A 21274-nucleotide genomic window follows, 5' to 3' on the forward strand; every position below is an offset into this window, starting at 1 on the left:
ATCACTTTCTCAAAATCACATAAAGCCATATTATAATATCGRHTKADATAAAGAAGAAAATGAAATATTAAAATCATGATGTATCTCGCTGCATTGCGCGAGTACGCTTCTAGTAAATTTATAATTCATAAATGTTTCTTGATTTAATTGCTCTCGTTTGTTTTATAGTTTACAAATGTGAGTTGGCTTCCAAACTCTAAATACGGTTATCTGTGAAATGCTTTAGGGCTATCATGTATTTAGATCGAATACAAAAGTACACACGACTTACGTAAGTTGTACTTACGTACAATCTACTTGTAATATTGAGTTTTAAATAACATGGATTAATAAACAATATTTTATACATAAAAATGATTTTTAAGAGTTTTTATCAAACATTTTATAATATAGTATAGATAAAAATAAAAACCGTAATTTTTAACCAACAATAAAAAACGAAAATGTAGTTTTCATTTATATTTTTATTTCAGTTTTTAATATAAAATTATTGGTTTATGAAACAAAAAGCATTTGTAGGGCTGATGTTGATTTCCGAGACAAACCCACAAAGCTGCATTTGGGAATCTTTCTGATGTGTAATGTCTAGTTTTTATTTTTTATTTTATTATAAAACATTTGACAAAAATTCTTAAAAATCAATTTTTATGTATAAATTACTGTTTATTGATACATGTTACTTATAATTCAAGATTACAAGAAATTTTGCATAAATACAACTTATTAAAGCTTCATTTTTCAATTCGTGTAACTAACTGCGGATAAATATAATCAAATACAATATAAACATCCATTTTAAATATAGAAAATTTAAAATATAGTTAAGATAATCATTGAGTCTAACAGAATGTTTAATTATTATCTTTATAAAAATTATTAAACAAAAAATAAATTACTTTGTTATTAAATCTAAATTAACTTATAGTAAAAATTTGAATTAAAGAAGTTAAAAAAAAAACGAGAACTATTAGATAGTTAATTTGATACTAATAACGATTTATATTTTCAAATTTTTATGTTATCTTCAAATTTATATTTCATTAAAAAATAAAAACATCATCACTTTCTCAAAACCACATAAAATCGTATTATATCGATAAAAACATAATAAAAACTAAATATTTAAAACTAAATTTATTTTTTTGCCTTATGTCCACGCCAAAGGGGTTAATGTGGCGGCAAGGCTACGCCTCGGCACCATGGCGGCGCCAATGCGTGTTTTTTAGAACATTGGTAAAAAGACAGGAAGACTTTACCCAAATTCAACCATGACCGATCATCTGCTAGCCCCAGCTGTTGACTGAGTTAAAAAGATCTCCTCATATTTATGTGATTGAAGACATATTCTACGTGGACCAGTTAAAGTTACGGAGAATAAAATTTTCCCCAATTTTTGCTCCTCTAAAATAGTGATGGCCAAAAACCGGTTCCGGGCCTTAACAGTGTTGGCCATAACCGGTCCCGGTCGAAAATGAAGAGCCCGGTTAAGGTGAAGTATAATCGGTTATAGTGAGCCGGTCCCGGTCCCAACCATTAAAAAATATATTTAAAAACAAAATTAATGATAGATTTTTTTAATACGTTATAAAATTTGTAATTTGGTCACCCAAATACACTTCGAAAATGCATTTTATTGTAATTAAAATTACATTGTTTTCAAAAATACATTATTGAATTATTTGATAATGCACTTATTCATCAATTCAGAACAACAACCGATCCCGGTTGACAGTCCTATAACCGGTACTTAACGGTCCCCGGTCTGGACCTGTCCTTTACCGGTCCCAGGCCACATCGGGCCGGTTTGACCATAACTATACTAAAACATGCCTAATGATAATGGGCCGAGTTTTGTAAATGACAATGGGCCTTGCTAGCCTATGATTCACATTTTGAGACTTGAACTCAGAAATCAAAAATGGTGTCCATTTGGTTTTCGGACGTCGAAGAAACGGGTTTCTTGGTTTTGCTCTTCAAGTTCCCGCCACTGTTCTCCTTGTGTCGTCGGAATTCCACTGTTTCTGAATTCATCCAACGTTTCATTGATCCTGCTTATAGGTGAAGTTCTTTCATCTTCGTTCTCACTCATCTTTTGTTATATTTTAATTCGTATACAGCTTTGAGAAGTTGATTTTCTCTTCCACTATGTATATGTGTATGTATATTGAGAAATTGAACGGAGGTGAATCTCAATTTCATGTTAGTTTTCTACTATTAATCGATAATCGACTAGAAGTGTAAAACAAGTCTACTGGTTTGTATGCCATTGTTTGTTTTAGGATCAATACAAACGATTTAGGGTTAGAACTCTGATAGTGGATTGTCGATTGTATAGAAATGCAGATTTCTATATGGAACAAAATAAGATTGCATTGATAAACTCATGGATTATAGATAGTTAACTGCGGGTTGTTTTTCTAATCATGGATTTTTATTCTGTTATTGTAGGGTTTAAAGAGCTGAAAATCTCTTGTCATGGCTGATTTGCCAAGGTAAAACATGTGTTTTTTGTTTCGATTTACTATATGTTATCATTAGAAACTTTGGGTTGCAGTGTAGCATGTCTATCAAAATTTGATATAGCATTCTTATTGCAAGTAATTAGTTGGAGGAAATCTTAATTGTTTCAACTACTTAAAACCCTAATTCTCACAGGATGCAAAGTAGGTTTTTCATAAAAGCTTCCTTTCTATATCTAAGATATAAGGGGATGAAAGAGGTTCGCAACTTGTAGTATACCGAGTTTCAGTAGACCCTTTTTTGACATGGTTGTTCCACTATGTGGTGGAAAGCCATAAGTTCATAAATTAACATTCTTTTGTGTAGGACAACTTTGTGATTTATGTTGTTAATTTCTAACGAAGGCTTGGTGGTTTCCCATTGATTTGCTTTCTGCAATGATTTTGTATAATCTACTAGCATATTGGCTATAAAAGTTCTCTATTAGCTTCATTTTCTATAATTGTACGAATGATTTTTCAACTTCCGTGTGCTTATACTATGTTGAACATGAATTGTTCTGTGTGATATAGGGATGATAATAGCAATACGCTCCGCATTCTTGTTGCCACAGATTGTCATCTGGGCTATATGGAAAAAGACGAGGTTCGCCGGCACGACTCATTTCAAGCATTTGAAGAGATATGCTCTATAGCAGAGCAGAAGAAGGTAACAGCTCCCTTCTGCTCTTCCTTCTCCTGCAAGTAACCCAAATTTATGTCTAATTATCACATCTATAGGTTCAGAACATGTGTTTTCCTTAACAGCTCCCATAACACACTAAGGTTGTACATGTGTTTTCCTTAAATGTGTTAATCCATCCTACATGTGAGGGGCATGCTAAGTGCTTATGGCCCACATTGTTTGAATTTGAAAAGGACTCTTAGTTCAATGAATATAATCCAAGGGTGACTCCAACGATCATTATTATAGCTAATTGCTCGTTCATGTATTTTATGCCACTTTTTCTTTATAAAGTAGTTACATGGTCAAAGAGTTTACGTGGATATGTTCTTGTGATGAAAGCTAATATTTAATCTGGAAATAGGTGGACTTCTTGCTTCTTGGTGGTGATCTTTTTCATGAGAACAAGCCATCAAGGACGACGTTAGTGAAGGCAATTGAGATTCTGCGTCAATATTGTCTTAACGATAAACCAGTGCAATTCCAAGTTGTCAGCGATCAGACTATAAACTTTGCAAATGTGTAATGACTATTCTTACTAGCATCCTGAATACTAACGAAAGGTTATTATCTGCCCATGTGATTAACATGAGTTGGCTGTACCTGAATTCTTCTAGCTGCATAGTTCTAATTCTATTCTTATTTTATTTCAAAACTTTTCAACTTGGCTATGCAATGATTACTTCCATGCAAAGAAAAATAAACGGAAGTATTATAAAATGAAGGCGCTTGTAATTACTTTATACTTTTTCATCAAGTTCTTTAACTTTTTGGTCTGATTGAACAGTTTTAGATCGCTTAAAAGTGGAACTTAAAGAGGTGAAGCTCTTGAGAGTAGCCTCCTAGCTGCTATTTATACACACATAAGTGTATGTGTATGTGCATGTGCGCATATATGTATGTATATGTATTGGATAGAAATGTCATTACACATGCATATTCAATAACATATATGTTCATATGATTAGAAATGTTCCTTGTATATACATGTTTCATATGGTTAGAAATGGTTTATGTATATATACATATTCCATATTGATGAGAAATGTTCTGTGTAATTTTGTATATATGTATATATATGTTCCATACCGATAAGAGATGTTCTTTGTGTGTATATATATACATGTTTTATATTTATGAGAAATGTTCTTTATATGTATGGCATGTCACTTCCAGTTGTCAGCTACACAATAGGGTTGGTTTTTCACTGCATAATGTTGATCTGAACAGGTTTGGTCATGTAAACTATGAAGATCCTCATTTTAATGTCGGCTTGCCAGTGTTCAGTATCCATGGAAATCACGATGATCCAGCTGGAGTGGTAATTGTTATAGTACATGACCTATCTTTCTTCTTATATATGTCAGCCGAGCAAGTTGTTTGTTTTGTTATATCATTTCTTCTTTTGATGTGGCATCTTACATATTGACTGTCTATTACCTGAGACTTATATGTCATTTTCAAATATTACTATTAGATATGTCTTACACACACACACATATATATATATATAGAGAGAGAGAGAGGAGGGGGGGGGAAAGGTTCAGGAGAAAACCTCAAGAAAATGAAAAACTGAAGAATACCCTGGTAAGCATTCATCTGGATCGTATGCACATGTGTAAATAAGTAATTGAAGCAGTTTTTTGGTTTTATGCACATGTGCATGTTATGCACCTGTGCATACCGGACAAATTGCTTAAAGATTACTTGTATGCACATGTGCATACGGTCCAGATGAATGATTATTAGAGTGTTCCTCAGTCTTTCATTTTCTTGAGGTTTTCCCCTCAACCTGACCCTATATATATATAGATAGATAGATAGATAGGAGTGGTTTCCAATATAAGCCATGTAATTCTTACAAACCATGCAAACCATAATCAATGCTTACATTAGGAAATAGTTGAGATATTTATGGACAATTATCACGATTCATTAATTATGTTGAAATATATATAAAAGATGATAAGGTTCATTCATTATGATCATGGTTTTAGATTAGGAAACAAAATGAAATCATATATTTATTAGAATAGATGAACGACTAAAATGTGGTTTGCATAAGTTTGTTGGAATTGAAAGGTTTCTAATATAAGTCTCCCCTATTTATATATATAGGAAAAATCAAATACAAGCCATGGAAAGGTTACAAACCCTACGAACCAATCTCAACCGTCCACTGATAATTAATGAACTATAATAATCTTCCATAAATATTCAAATCATAATAAATGAACCTTCATCATTTCCATAAATATCTTAATTTATTGATTTGTATGGTTTGTAACCTTTCCATGGTTTGTATTTGATTTGTCCTATATATAAATATTTTTATTCATCACATGAACTGCTATGTTTTTCCGACTATACAACCGTTTTACCGGTAAGCTAACTGCTATTGCAAATCAAGGACCTTTCAATTCCGGTTTAGCACCATGATAACTTTTTAGGCTGTATCCTTGAGGGATAGCTCAACAGGCAAATAAAGGCTAGGCCTTGGGGCTCCTCCTGTAACCTGATTCTCCTCAGGGACAGCGCCGATTTTTCTGGCTGTTATCTTCAAGGCCCTATGAGATTAGTCGAGGTACACGCAAGTTGGCCCAAACACCCGTAGTTACCAAAAAATAAAGAAAATCTTAGGCTGTTAAAATGATTGAGCATGAAAAACTTTAAAAATAGATCTTAAGAATTTCTATACTTATGGAGGAGGATATCATCTTTAGACCTTGTTTCAACACAATTTCTATACTTCAAAAGGATGGATATTGATTATGAGAAAGATGAATTTTGTTGTGATGTGTGCATGTACATTGAAGCATTCTTCATTCTTCCAATACATGCATGCACTCAGAATTCAATGCAACAGGAGATTGCTATGCCAGTCGTCTTTATGCATTTTCAGATTGGAGTCCAAAGCCACCATTTTCGTTTAGAAAGGAAAGTTATTGCAGTTGACTAACAAGGAATACTGAATTTGATACTACTGTATCTACCTACATTAACGATTCAGGGCTTCAAAGCTTAATCATGCATTCTCATATTATGGTCTCTTGGCTGGTAACTTAACTTGCGAGCTAGTCGATTTTCCAAACTCATCACATAATGTAGTTTGGCATGGAAATCTTTGTATGCTTCTATGTCACAGTTCATCCATTAAACAAGAATATCAGTTTCTAACTTTCTATGAAGTACAGCTATTTGCTTGCGACTAAATTTCCACATCCATTTTGCATTGTTCTTATTTTGTGACTAAGGGGCTGTTTGGTTGGTTTTCCATTAAGTCCTGTATAGATGAAGTTGTTTGTGTCGGTTGATCTGTTTGTATAGATAGAGAAGGTTTTTGTTTGGGAGATTCACAGATAGAAGGAGCGTGTTTTTTTAAATTGGAGGGGAAGGTTTGAATTGTTTTTGGCATTTTGCATAAAGCTTTCCCCTAAAAGCTCACTGAATAAGCCACATTCTATATCATTAAGCCACTGCCAAACAATCATGTATAGCTGACCGAATAAGCTGCGTGTCTCATTAAGCTGCTAACAAACATACCCTAAGTTTGTTTTAGAGCATGTTCTGAAGAACTCTGAATTTCGTGGAAAGATGCTTTTTTCTCTTGGTTAAATAACTGAGATCATAAACATCTAATTTTTCTTATTATCAATTTTTTTAAGTATATAATATTTATATACAGCAATAGCAACAAAATAACTCGATTGCTGGAGCCAACCTTTTGAACTCTTGATTTCTGATTTATTACAGGATAACCTTTCTGCAGTTGATATCCTTTCAGCATGCAATCTTGTAAACTATTTTGGCAAAATGGTGCTTGGAGGTTCGGGGGTTGGGCAGATTACTCTCTGCCCAATTCTTATAAAAAAGGTCTGTCATGAATTTCTTTGGCTTGGTTAAGGGAGTAGAATGCATCCCTATGAGATAACTATTTTGTACGATTTACAGGGTTCAACTTCTGTTGCTCTGTATGGCCTTGGAAATATCAGAGATGAACGTTTAAATAGAATGTTTCAGGTTCTTGTCTGAACTCTACATATATTACAACCGATTCTAACTATGATCACATCTTCAAGTATTTGTCTATTATTTATTTTTAATTGATGTTTCTTTGAGTATGATAGACTCCACATGCTGTACAATGGATGCGTCCTGAAGCTCAAGAAAATTGTCAAGTTTCAGATTGGTTCAACATTTTAGTGCTTCATCAAAACAGGTTATAATTATAGTTGAAGCGTATGATCACTAAACCAAATGGATAAGTATATATTAGCAATAATGAAGTGTATTTCTATATGCAGAGTGAAGACAAATCCTAAGAATGCCATAAATGAGCATTTTCTACCTCGGTTCTTGGACTTTATAGTTTGGGGGCATGAACATGAATGTCTTGTTGATCCTCAGGTAGAATTAAATTTATAGTCTTTTGTCAAATTTCTGTATCCCATTGAGCTTAATTGAAGGTTTATTCATATGTAAACACTTGATAGGAAGTTCCAGGTATGGGTTTCCACATTACTCAACCAGGCTCTTCGGTTGCAACATCGCTTATTGATGGAGAATCGAAGCCAAAGCATGTACTTCTGGTAGAGATTAAGGTTCATTCGCCTAAACCAACTTGAAAACAGTTCTCTTTTCTAGGACCAACTTTCAAACTTTGTTGTTTTTATTTGAATTCCAATTATTTGGCAACCTTTATACAGGGAAATCAATATCGGCCGACCAAGATACTGCTACATTCTGTACGGCCTTTCGAATATAAAGAGGCAGGTTTATATGTGTTATTTAGTTATGAAACACACAAAGGAGAGGGGGGGGGGTTTGTGATTGCCAGACTGGATTTTCTTGAATTGCTGAATTTTGATGACACAGATAGTATTGAAGGACGAACCTGACATTGACCCAAATGATCAAAATTCAATTCTTCAACATCTGGACAACGTGGTAAGCTTTCTCCCCTTATAATCACCCTTGCAGAAAAGTTATAGTTCATGAAGGTTCTTCAAAAGTGCAAATCATGTAGCGTTATGGTGTTGTGGTATCTTATCGATTCCAAATTTGCCTTAGGTAAGCAGTCTAATAGAAAAGGGTAGCCGAAGGGATGCTAGAAATTCAGAGACTATACTTCCACTTGTCCGTGTAAAGGTACTACGTTTTAGTTAAAAGTAATGATAATAATGAAGGGCATTATGCACAATTTTTTTGTTTGGTGTAAGATGTTTCTTCCTAAGCTACAGCAAAAAGGTTCAATCTACAAGCTGTAGAGTTACAGTTTTTATAATTATTCCGAGTATGCATCTTGTCTTTCACATGATTACATTATCAGGTTGATTATTCTGGGTTCATGACCATAAATCCTCAAAAATTTGGCCAAAAGTATGTGGGCAAGGTACTTCCTTTTCATTTGGTATATAGGGTAAATCTGCATGGAAGTCAAAACTTCCCTAAAAATGGTTGAAGGAAAATGACATTGTATACAAATTGTAGGTTGCAAATCCCCAGGATATTCTTATCTTTTCCAAAGCTTCAAAGAGAGCTCAGGGAGAAGGTTAGTAAATTTACATACTTTGGGCTTCCTACATTTTACTTCATGTAATCATGTTGTTGGGGATTTTTAGGGGCTTTTTGGTTGGTTTTCTATTAAGTCTTGTATGAATAAAGTTGTGTGTGTGGATTAATTTGTTTGTATAGATTGGAAAAGTTTTTGTTCGAGAGGGTTTTTTATAGCTACGATGAGCGTGTTTTTTAATTGGAATGGCAGGTTTGGAAAAAAAAAAACTTGGTCTTCTGCATAACTTAAGCTTATTGAATAAAAAACTTTGTAAATCATTCACTATCAAATGGTCATGTAAACCTGACCAAATAAGATGAAAGTCTCATTAAGCCCATTAAGCTGCTAATAAACAGACCCTAAAGATTAGGGTCAAATAAGATTATGCAAAATATATCCAAGTTAGGGCCTATTCTGACAATTTCACCAAATAATTTCTAACAAAAAAGAAGGGCTAGTTATTAAATTTTAATTTTTGTCAAGTCATTTCATACCTACATGGTGATGGTTAAATTTTCTGTTGGCTTTAGCAAAAATTAAGGACACTGAACGACTTCGACCAGAAGAATTGAATCAGCAAAACATTGAAGCTTTGGTTGCAGAGAGTCAACTGGTATATGGTCGAATCCCTTTGTCCTATTGGATGTTGTGTGTAATTAGCTATGTACTTCTCTCTTTTTTTGGGTCTTAAAATATTTTTTTTGGGTCTTAAAATATTTTTTTTGGGTCTTAAAATATTTAGGGTCCGTTTACTCAATGCTTACCCGATAAGCGCTTACCAATAAGAGTCAACAATTTCACTTAACTTACCGAGTAAGATTTTAGTCCATTAAAACGGCATCTATGCAACAACTTTATCTGGTAAGTGCTTATCGGGTAATAGTCGTCACTCACTTGCTGGGTAACACTCTCGGTTTTTGTCATTGCTCTTACTGGCTAAACTTCTCAATTTTTGTCATGTTCATCCAATCAACTAAAGTGACCGGGTAAGCATTTAGTAAACGGCCCCTTAGATGCTGAAAGTTTTGAGTACATGGTAAATATCATGTGTTTAACCTATGTTATGTTTCTTTATCATGGTCTCCACTTAATATGAGCAATATTTACAGAAAATGGAGATACTTCCCGTGAATGATTTAGATGAAGCGTTACACAATTTTGTTAACAAGGATGACAGGATGGCTTTCCATTCTTGTTTGCAATACAACCTTGAAGAAACCCGTGTAAGTAGTCTTTTTGTATACCTAAATTGCCAGTATCAAGTGTTGTTATTGGGATGATATTGACATACACTTTTTTCTCTTTTGGTTAATTCCCGTTGATAGTCTTTCAACTTTTTCCTTTTTAATCTTTTTTACTGGTTAATATCACCAACGTCTATCTAAGTAAGCATATCTCTTTGCTGATTATTTGATCATATATTTGCTGAAACAGAAAAATATTTCTCGGGATCCAGATAATATGACTGTTGAAGTTGAAGATATAATTGTTAAAGTCGAAACTTGCTTAGAGGCAAGAAACTGAATGCTTTAGATACTTTCAATATTTACAGTTACGTCTTATCTCCCCTTTCTCTCTCACATAGTTAACATTATAATATGTGCAGGAGCGTGTCAAGGGAAGGTCCAAGTCTAAGGAAGATCAACTATTTACTTCTAGTGCTCAGTCGATGGAGGTAGTATCTTACAACTGAATTAAAATCTCACCCCCAAATCTAGGGATAGCAACGAGGAGGGTATGGGTAGGATTGGAGTTATTCCGTTATGCTATCTATTTAAAATAGCGGGTAATGAGACGGGTAATTATCCATTTATCCATATCCATATCCTACCCATTATTAAAATAGTGGGTAAAAAATGGGTAATGGATAAATGGTAAAAAAATCCTTTTGAACTACAAATAATATTGTTAAACCTCAAACATAAAAGTAAAACATAGGTTCATGAAAATAGTAATTATTTTATTTCTAATTTGTTTTAATAAACATTGAAATATAATTATAACATAATATTTTAAAAAATATAAAAATTGAAAAAGAAACATTTTTGTTGTTTTTTGTTTTCCCGACACTATCTTGTTTCGCATTTAATTATTATGAACCCTTTTTCTCAATAAATATAAAAATAAATTAAATTATACATTAATATACGACATGTATGATAACATTATAAAGAAAAATATTAATATTTAATTTTATGTAATTATGTATATATATTTATTTTTAAATTTGTACTTATATACATATGTGTATATTTTGTAACAAGTAACTAGTAAATGGATAACAAAAAACCGTTTATCTATACCCTACCCACTGAAATGTTGGATAAACGGGTAATTGATAAGTGAATAAATGGATAAACTTTTCTTTGCCCATATTTTTATCCAACAGGTCAAAACATAACGGGTAACGGGTTTACCTTATCCATTGCCAGCCTACCCAAATCTCATGTCCCCTCCCTGTCCACCAGTCACGTAAAAACACATCACTACGTTATTTAGAATAATTTCTTTAAAATAAAATAATGATGTGTCTTCATGTGATTGATGGGTCAGGAAGGGGAAATGAGATTTGGGGACAGGAGATTTTTATTCCTTATAACTTCACTGTGGGTTGGGTGGTTGCACAACTAATCTTTGTGCCTTGTTTTTCTATTTTTTTCGTTCTTGATAACTGGAAATTATTTTCCGGACTACCAAATTATGCAGAATATGGTAAATAGAACACCTGGGGGCATTGGAAGTGCAGTTTCCTTTAGTGATGATGAGGAAAGCACACAATTTGTTGGTTCAAAATCTACTGCCAGAGGCAAAAAAGGGTCGTTGCAACAGTTTAAGTCGGCTCGTGATGTCTCTGAAGTTGGCAAGACTTCAAGAGGAAGGGGAAGGGGACGTGGTAGGGGATCTAGTAGTTTGAAGCAGACGACTCTTGATACAGCCATGATGTTCCGTCGTTCAGAGAGGTCTGTTGATATTATCGTTTTATGTTCTTGAACAAAGTTATTTTTCTTGCATGGAACGTACTTGAGTTGTCGTTGCTATGTGTAGGATTAGGGTTGGTTTAAGGAAAAAAACCACAAAAAGAATTGAAAACTGAGGAACACCCTCGTAACATTCATTTGTCCCGAATGCACATGTGCATAAAAGTAGTTTGTCCCATATGTACACGTGTATAGAAACAAGGAAAATTTGCAATTATTTTTATGCACATGACGTGCATACCGGACAAAAGAACGGTTATTAGGGTGTTCTTCAGTTTCATTTTTTTTGTGGTTTTTTCAGAACTTCAGTATGTAGAATAAATTAGATTCACTCTTTAGGATTAATCACTAAGGTAGTTTCTGCAAAAGAGATATTCATGATGAATAATATTCAAAGTATAAGTGAGGGGCATGTTTTTCTGAGAACCGAAAATGTTTTGAGAATGTGAGAACGAACTATTTGTTAATTATTCACGATGATAGATATAATGATGCATATCATGAATGATGAAAATGCATAATATTCATGATGAATATTCATCATTCATGAATATTTTAGGCATATTCTTCATGAATAGTTGGTTCTCACGGTTCTCAAAATATTTACGGTTTCTAAATGAACTTTCCCCTTGTAAGCTAAATCTTAAAAAAAACATCAATCACACATTGAATTTTTTTATTAGAAATAAAAGATGCAGATAGGGTTCTTATTCCAAAGTGAAAGCAACAAATATGATGTTCTTTGTAAACCTTTTTGTTCAACTATGCATTTTATATGTCCGGATTGCCATAGAAGTTTCATAGTTAACCTTTTTTCGTGCAGATCAGCATCCGTTGCTGCATCGGCTTCAGTTCAAAGTATAGCTGCCGATGAAGAGAATCTAGATTCGGCTTCAAGCGATGAACCTGTGCAATATGGAATGAACGAGCTTCATGACAGTTCGGTATGAATGATCTTAAACTCATTGTTTTAATGTAGTCTCTAATGTTCTTTTTGTTTGCTCTTTGGTGCAAATGCTACCTTAGACCGTATAATTTCTCCATCTCAAAATAAATGTCCACAATCAAAAAGACAGTTTTGGAAATATGTAATTATTACACTTTTTAATTAAAATAACAATTTTACCCTTAATAGTAGAGAGAGTAATGGATTTCTCTCTCATGTATGTAATTATCCTTTCATTTCTTCTCGTGATTGTTTTTTTAAAGGATGATAACGAGAGTATCCAAGGTAAGGGCCGCAAAAGAGGCGCTCCTAGAGGAAGAGGTCGGGGATCTACTCCTGCTAAGAGGGGAAGGAAATCGGACAACTCTTCATCCTCGATCCAACAACTGATGATGAGTAAAGATGACGATGACGATGATGATGATGTGCCAAGGAGAAACAAGCCTCCGACTCAACCCCGGGTAAGTGATGTGTTTACGCAAATATTCGAGCAAAAGGTTGATTACTGTCAATCTTGATCGACTCCACACAGGACCTGTCCCCTAGGAACCACATAAGGAGGCATATCAGAGCTGACTCAGCGGTTAAGGCTAGCGGAGGGGTTCGACTCCTCCTATAGCATTTGAACTTGAACCTGTTGTGTATTTGAGCAAAATCGGTCCACCCTTTTGCCAACTGAGCTACAGACCTAAGGCCTGAGTTGCACTCTATTTACCTAACGAAACCAAAAGAACCCAGTATATCCCATCAAAAGGTGGGGTCGGGAAGGGCAAGATGTATGCAGATCTGACCTTTACCTCCACCCAAAAAGTAGTGAGGTGGTTTCCTTGAAGACTCTTTGCTAGTGCATAGTGTGGAAAAAAAAGATATACAAATTATAATTGCAGAAAAAGAACGTAAAGTATTTGAAAAAGAAGTGTTAAATTTTGAGAGACGAGTTAGAAGTAAGCAACCAAAAATCAAAACAGACAAACAAACAAAACATGCAATGCTTTCTGTTGGCAGGCTTTTTATGAGTATGGGGTCTTTACGGAAATAGTCTCTAATCCTCGGGGTACATCTTACCCTCCCAGTCCCTCAAACCCTACTTCATGTAGGATTTAATAGGGGTTTGGTTTGGTTTGGTTTTCTGTTTTACCCTTTGCAGAAGTTTCACATATTTTTGGTCAGATAACTGAAAGACTTTGGGCCATTTATCAAACACTTACCCGGGGTAAGCGCTTACCAAGTCACATTACCTCACTGGATGAATATGGTAAGGACTAAGGATCTTACCCGGTAAAAGCGAGACAAGGACCATGAGTCTTACCCGGTAAGTGAGGGCGACGACTCTTACCACGGTAAGCGCTTACCGGGTGAATTGTTGTATAGAATGTCGTTTTGATAGACTAAAATCTTACCCGTTAAGTAAATAATAGTGTTAAATTTTACCGGTAAGCACTTACCGGGTAAGTGTTTGGTAAGCGGCCCCGAAGTTTTCTTTCTATTAACCTGACTACTACTCTTTATGCAGGTGACAAGGAACTATGGTGCCTTAAGGAGATAAGTAGTGGATTTTCTATGTACAATCCAGGCAGTTTAGTCACTGATTTATAACAAAGGAAACATCATGTGTAAAAAGTCAGAATTGCCCTTGTTTTCGACGACCGTCTTCGATATGGTGTTATTTACTTCGGCTTTTACAGATTGAGCGTATTTGGACGGGTGACATCTTGTGTTGCACCCCTGTTTGTTTCGTACACTTTTAACAAGCTTGAGGTGTTTACAAAGATAACTGTACCTTTACTATTGGCATAGACGGACCTAGAGTAGAGCATACGGTGGCACGTGCCATTGTATTATTCCTCCGTCGAAGGGTAAAAGTTTTTAGGTTTCTGAAATGTGCAACCGTATTAATTTGTTGTGTGCCACCGTATGTATTTTGAAACTACAGTGAGAACAAGTTTTATTTGGTAGGGTTGGTTTGCAAGGCTTTTGTTCCACCCCATATTCAAGTTCGAATTATGTTAGTGTCGTTTTCTTAGTCAAATGGTGCCACCATTTGAAAAAATTTCCTTATAATTTTTTTTTCTTAAAGTCAAACGGTGTCACTATTTGGAAAAATTTACGGGTCTCTTTCTGTCTTTTGGGTAAAAAATGACAAAGTTTGCATACATTTGTTGGGGTAAAGGTAAAAGGGTGGTATCTTTACAACTGCTAATTGTGTGAACGAGAGTAGTAGTAGGACGGGTGATGTAGGAAATTCTTGTGTTGCACCTCTTTGTTTCATGCACTTTTAACAAAGCTCGACTCTTCACAAAATAACTATACCTAGAGGTGCAAATGATGCGAATCATGTTTGAGTATAACTATACTCGAACTTGAAACCCAATTTACTACCTCAAACTCGCGAGTAGTAAAAATCGAAGTTCGACTCGAACTCGATAACTATTTCTCAAGTTTGAACTCAGTTCGAATCAAGCTCGAACTGCAATTCAAATCAAGCTTGAACTCGAACTCGAACATAAATCAAGCTTAAACCAAACTCATCCATTGAAATTTATGAAATTTTAGGGTATTTTTCTTATAAATTTTAAAATTTAAAGGTGTTCTCTTAGTTTTTATAAAACCAAAGAGTTCAACTGCAAACTTCATCATCAAAAAAACCGAAGTTAAAAATTCCATTCACCCCCTCTTTTTATAACATATTTTCTCACTTCTTTTACTATCTCTCTTCCATTGTGGGACAATTTTACTAATCCTTTTTATAGTTTTTAGTGATTTTAATAAAAAATAATTAATTAATTTTTATAATTAAAAATGTATAATTTTGTTTAAATATCTAAAAATATAAGACATTTTTATCATTTATATTTTACAAATTTTATCATAAAAACTGATTATATTTTAAAACTATTTGTATATAAAATAATCGAGTATCTCACGAGCTTTTCGAGTCGAATATTAAGTAGCTTGACTCGGCTCGTTAATATATCAAGTCAAGGGTTGACCGAGCTTTGACCGAGTCGATCTTGAGTAGCTCGCGAGTTGTCTCGTACCGTTTACACCCCTAACTGTACCTTCACTTTTTGAGCTAAATGATAACTTTACATAATCTCATTAATCTATCAATTGTAAATTGTATCTTTACAACCGTTGTAAACTTATTCAACAAAATTTCATTAATGCAATCGACTCGACACGCCCGACATCAAACTGGTTCGAAAAGTTCCATCAAGTAAGCCGTCGATAATCTATTTTTCTTCGTTTCAAAAATTTTGGATTCATAAAACGATGACAAGCCAAATTTTTGCAATTGGACAATGTACAAATGTAATTTTTTTTTTGATTAACCTGGATATCCAACCCGCTATGTGAGCCGACTTCTGCTTTGCAGATATCCCGGAGTCACCGCATTTGAACCTCCATGGCCACAAGGGGATTTTTATTCCTCCTTGGATTTGAACTTGGAAGTGATACCAAGGGCCGTTTACCAGATTCTTATCAGGCAGGTGTTTTACCATACTGGGTGACATGACAAGGAGCGAGATCCTTATCAGGTGAGGAAGAATGACTCTTACCCGGTAAGAAACGATTACAAACAATACATTTTGATAGCCAAGAATTTGACCCGACAAGAAAACTGGCCCCCTATATTCGGGCCGAGGGTGGGGGCGGGAACCATTTCTTCGGATTCAATATCAAGTAATACAAAATAACAAGATACACTCGATGGGTGCAATCTCCTCTGTTAGAAGGGATGAATACTAACAAAATGTGAGTAACCCATAATCAGGAAGAGATCTTGCTGCTACACTGAAGTTTACGATATGTACTTATGTCAAAGTCTGCTACCGAAAGTAGACCTTACGAGCTGGATTGGCGGTATCCTTATCTTTGCTTCGGTTGTTGGTCGTTTCCTGCTTCAAGAAACTCACCAAGTGAGAAAAAAATGGAAGATTGTTTGAAGTAGCACTTTCGATAGACGATGGGATGAAGATGCATGTTTTGACATCACGGTTCACGTATGAAAAACGAAAGCAAGGGAACAGTGCGCATTCATTCTTTAACATGCGTGTGTTTGGTAAGCTGGACATTGCAGGACAAAAAACTTGTCCCGTCTATAAAGTGACATTAGACTGGGATGCATGGGACAAAAAAACCCAAAACAGAAGGAACAAAAATCAACAAGATTAACCACAAGGGTGGTGCCCGATTGGTTTGAGCTTGACTCCAAAGGTCAAAAGTACCAGGAGGTTCCAAGTTCAAATCCAAGGAGGAATAAAAATCCCCTTGTGGCCACGGAGGTTCAAATGCGGGACTCCGGGCTATCTGCAAAGTAGGTGGTCGCCCTGGGATTAGTCGGCTCGCATAGCGGGTTGGATATCCAGGTTAATCAAAAAAAAAATCAACAAGATTTGACAATGTCAAATAAAAACCCGGAATCCTTCACCCGCCTACCTTACTCTCGCACGTTCAGTCCGGTCCGTGTAGCAAACACAGACATCTCTAACACCAAAACAATATCAAACCTTTTGTACTGAAATCTGATATCTAGAGGCAAAAGAATTATTATTTGTGGTTACATTTGGAAAGTATAGGCTTGATCAACTCTTTTTATGGGATGAAGGGACCGTACACATGGATATGATTCATCTTACGCTATAAAGGATCCAAATTCTGTGGCACAAAAGATGTATAAAAGATCTAGTGAAACGGGCTATATGCAATCACACAAAAACAACAGTAAGTGAGGAAGCAAAGCCTACAAACAAAAAGAACCTTATTGTGTACCTTTAGGCCAATTAGCTTTATACCGCCATTCTTCTGTGTTAAACTCTGCTTAGAAGCTCTCTGCACATGCCCCATGGACTGAGCTGCCTTATCACTAGATTTAGTCTTCTGACTGGTAGCCATTGTTGCCGATGCAGTTTCTTTAATACCAGTCAAGAAAGTAGTACGCCTGCCAACGCCTACTTTCCCAGCTTCTTTATCAACCATTTGACGCTGTTCATTAACCTTGTGTGGCATCAGAACCTTTCCAACCGATGTATGCTGTTGAACCTGCAAGGTTTGAGATACAATTTAGACTTGCATTTACACACACAACTCCATCCTAAGTTACATGATACTAAATAATTACTTCAGAACAGATAATTACTTGGCCTATATATAGGGCACGTTTAAATGAGAACCGTATACATCTAGAGAGCCTGAGAACCAACTATTCATGAGAGATATTCATCATTAATAATGAAAATCATGATATTCATGGACACTTTAGGGTTATTTATCATGAATAAATCTTAAATAGTTGGTTCTCGGATCCTCAAAATATTTACTGTTCTCATTTCAACTTCCCCTACGTATATGTTAGTATGCATCATCATTAACAATCTCACATTCTCAAAAACACTTGAATTTAAGCCATTACCAAGTACAATTTTAGCATGCTGAAATATTTGTTATTGATCATAAAATACATATTCTCACCACCTTTGCTTACCTTTCCCTTGGTTGTTACTTTGGAAGCGAGAGTTTTATTTCCTTGTCTATTAGATAGATTACGAACATTTGATGCAGGGGCCTTCGTCGCATTTGGAGCTTTTGACTTGTTCCTTGGTGGTTGAGAGACTCTTGCAACATTTATGCGATTGCGAGTTATGAGTTTGTTCTGTGCATCTCCAATAGTGATTTTCTTACTGACAGAACCCTGGTCCAAAGGGGAACCCACACTTGATTTATTTGAAGATGATTTGCAGCCTTCTGACTGCCTCCCACCATTTGCTACCACCCTTGCAGCTGGTCTTGTGGCACAACTTCTTCTGAGACTGATCCTCAGGGATGACAAAAGCCCACTAGTTTGGCTTGATGTTTGAAAAGAAACCTCCAAGCCCTTATTTTCTTGGCGTTCACTGCGATCAAACGTAACAGTGCTCTGTGAACTGTTTTCCTGTTCTTGTTCCTGTCTTGCTAAAGAGCATGAACTGGATTTTACGAACTTTGGCCGAGAGGTGTCAGTAAGACCACTTTCGCAACTGGAACATGCTTTCAAGCCTTCATTTTCTTTTACTTTTCCGGTCCTCGAAACTGGTTTTTCCGTGTTACTTGATTCTATGCTCCTAGAAGACTTACTAATTAAGGCCTTGACTGGATGTTGCTTATTGGAGGTAGCCATGCACCTTCTCTGTCCCCATTCCTTGGTTTTGTAGCTTTTACCTCTCGATTTTGAGACCGATGAAGGGAGCTTCGGAGAAGATGGTTCCTGTACGCTTATCGAGTTTGAACCCCCTGCCTTGCCAGAATGGAACACTCTAGAAAGTAGCTGGCTTGAAGAACATTGATGGAACCTATAGATATGCCATTTTAGTATATAGCAATTAACTTGAGATTATACCACCAAATCCAACTGAAACCAGAAGCAAGTAATTCTTAGATGCTTACTGATGGCTTATGTCGAACCATGGATCATCACTACAACAAGACAATAGATAACATTCGATTTAGCAGATGGAATCATAGAATATAGAATCATCTTCAACCTTGAACAAACTTATTGAACCATTGCAAACTGCAATATCTAGCTAAAGTAAAAGGAGATACTCACATCTCATCATTGATCAAATCGCATAAACGGAGATCAGCCCACATCGGTGCTTCGATTTCCTCCTGCACAGTACCGAGAAACAATGTTGTAACTCGTAATAGTGATGTGAATAGATAGAAATACTTCCTATTCTGCCCAATCTAATACAAAAACATTCCAGATGATTATAAACAATAACTTGAGATCTCACTCCAGATGATAATAAACAAAATCGCATGAATAATAATACAATCGAGATTCGAGATTATGAAAAATAACCTAAAAAACCTACTTTTATATCGAATATTATAACCGTTTCTGGATCTCATTACAATACTTACCAGAAAATCCCAATGGTCCATCGAATCTGTGTTCTTTACTACATCAACCTCATTCTCGATGATTTTTCCACCGCCATCAATGGCAGATAATGCCATTTTTCTATTCGTTTTCGATTCCATAAACAACTCTTTGAATTTCTCTACTAGTGGAATCCAATCATCGAGTTCTTAGATGATTTTGATTTCTACTTCGATTGGATTACAACGAGCTTCTTCCCGAAACCCTCCATGAAATGCGTGGAAACGACAGCGTGTTGCTTTGGGGTTCTACATCGACCACCAGACCAGAGTGCCGTTAATCTTTAACGATTTTGAATGTTTATAAAAATGTATTACAAGCCCTCAAACTATGAGTTATGTTTATTTTAGTCCCTATATATATATTTATCTACATTCTCCCCTCTGTTTATTTATCTTATCAAATTTGATTAAATTTTGGGAATTTAAAATTTAATTCTGAATTTGCTTAAAATAGTTATGTACCATTTTTAACTAGAACGAGTAAACCCGCACACTCTTCTCTTCTTTGGTGAGGTTTGAACTCCTAACCTCCTACGAGACCAAATACTCACATATCACTAAGCCAAAGGCCCATCCACACACACTCCTCTTATTTGGTGAGGTTTGAACCCCTGACCTCCTACGAGACCAAATACTCACATATCACTAAGCCAAAGGCCCATTGGTAACATGTTTTTTAGTCATTCTATATTTTTCAAGTAGCTTATTAGCAAAAAAAAAAATACAAACATAACTAGTTTATTAACTAACTGCTAGTTTTTCAACCAACAACTAGTATATCAGCTAGTTTGCCAATATAGCATACACGAGACATGTTTTTGGTCAAAAAAAATTTAAACAACTGTAATTCTTAATAATATATTATTAGTATATGATAAGTGAGATAGGTTCAAATGAGAACAATAACCAAATAAAAGAACTTGAAAACGGCTAAATCACATGTGATTTCGTACGTGATTTAGCTGTATCCAAAAGTGATATTAGTGTAAAATCACATGTGATTCGTCAGTATTCCAATCTTATTTGGTTACTGTTCTTATATAAACCTGACTATATTCTTAAGATATTAAACTTTTACCATATCCGAGAGTATATTAAATCAAGAAATTGGAGATAGTTGGGACCAAATTCGACTCTTAACAAGTGGCACCTCCGTAACTTGCAGAGGAGCTAAAAGACAAACAAAATTTCACTTTTCACTTAGATCCGCAAGTGGCACTATTCATCTCTTAGTCATTTCTCATCAGAGATTTCCATAATATCATTACCTCTGCAAGTGGCACCTCCGTGACTTGTGGAAGAGCTTAAAGACAAAAACAAAATTTAACTTTTCATCCAGATCCGTAAGGACACCTCCGCAAATGGGTGAAAAGTGAATGTTTTTTAGCTCCTCCACAAGTCACAGAGGTACTACTGACCGAGATAGGAATATTTTGAAAATTCCGTAAAAAATGGCAGAGGTTGTTTGTTTACCTCTTAATAGTTCTATTAAGAGGCAACATTTGAAACTTTAAGAGAAGAATCTTGTTTGGCAAAAAAAAATCTATCTCTTAATGGTTCTAAAACCCTCTTAATGATTTTGTATGTTGAGTCTCCCTTAACCATTAAGCGCCCTAATTTCATGGTAAACAATTATCAGACAATTATATTTTATTTTGTACTATATAATGAGAGTCTCTTGATTAT

At 35.1% G+C, this 21274-nt stretch overlaps 2 protein-coding genes across 4 annotated transcripts; one reads left to right on the forward strand and one right to left on the reverse strand.

Moving 5' to 3' along the window:
• Positions 1-1952: 1952 nt before the first annotated feature.
• LOC112500695 (double-strand break repair protein MRE11) lies at positions 1953-14516 on the forward strand. 3 transcript variants are annotated; one of them, XM_025104245.1, is made up of 23 exons: positions 1953-2058; positions 2449-2492; positions 3033-3168; positions 3548-3705; positions 4414-4504; positions 6937-7056; positions 7135-7203; positions 7311-7402; positions 7488-7590; positions 7677-7784; positions 7890-7952; positions 8059-8130; positions 8254-8331; positions 8513-8575; positions 8674-8734; positions 9268-9350; positions 9847-9960; positions 10172-10249; positions 10344-10412; positions 11444-11697; positions 12539-12659; positions 12925-13122; positions 14175-14516. In XM_025104245.1, the coding sequence occupies exons 2-23, from the start codon at positions 2476-2478 to the stop codon at positions 14205-14207; spliced, it is 2181 nt and encodes a 726-aa protein (XP_024960013.1). In that variant the 5' UTR covers positions 1953-2058; positions 2449-2475; the 3' UTR covers positions 14208-14516. The 3 variants fall into 3 exon arrangements, with proteins under 3 accessions (XP_024960013.1, XP_024960014.1, XP_024960015.1); XM_025104246.1 differs by having other exon boundaries at positions 7677-7772; XM_025104247.1 differs by having other exon boundaries at positions 3074-3168.
• A 1800-nt stretch (positions 14517-16316) lies between these two features.
• LOC112501003 lies at positions 16317-19831 on the reverse strand. Its single transcript, XM_025104629.1, has 6 exons — positions 19568-19831; positions 19248-19309; positions 19085-19114; positions 18147-18990; positions 17435-17704; positions 16317-16560 (listed from the first exon to the last, which is right to left on the reverse strand). Exons 1-6 carry the CDS (start codon positions 19685-19687, stop codon positions 16492-16494), a joined length of 1395 nt encoding a protein of 464 aa, XP_024960397.1. The 5' UTR covers positions 19688-19831; the 3' UTR covers positions 16317-16491.
• Between the last annotated feature and the right edge of the window lie 1443 nt (positions 19832-21274).

Source organism: Cynara cardunculus (genome assembly GCF_001531365.2).
Source record: "Cynara cardunculus var. scolymus isolate 2C chromosome LG 17, CcrdV1, whole genome shotgun sequence".
Classification (NCBI taxonomy): domain Eukaryota; kingdom Viridiplantae; phylum Streptophyta; class Magnoliopsida; order Asterales; family Asteraceae; genus Cynara; species Cynara cardunculus.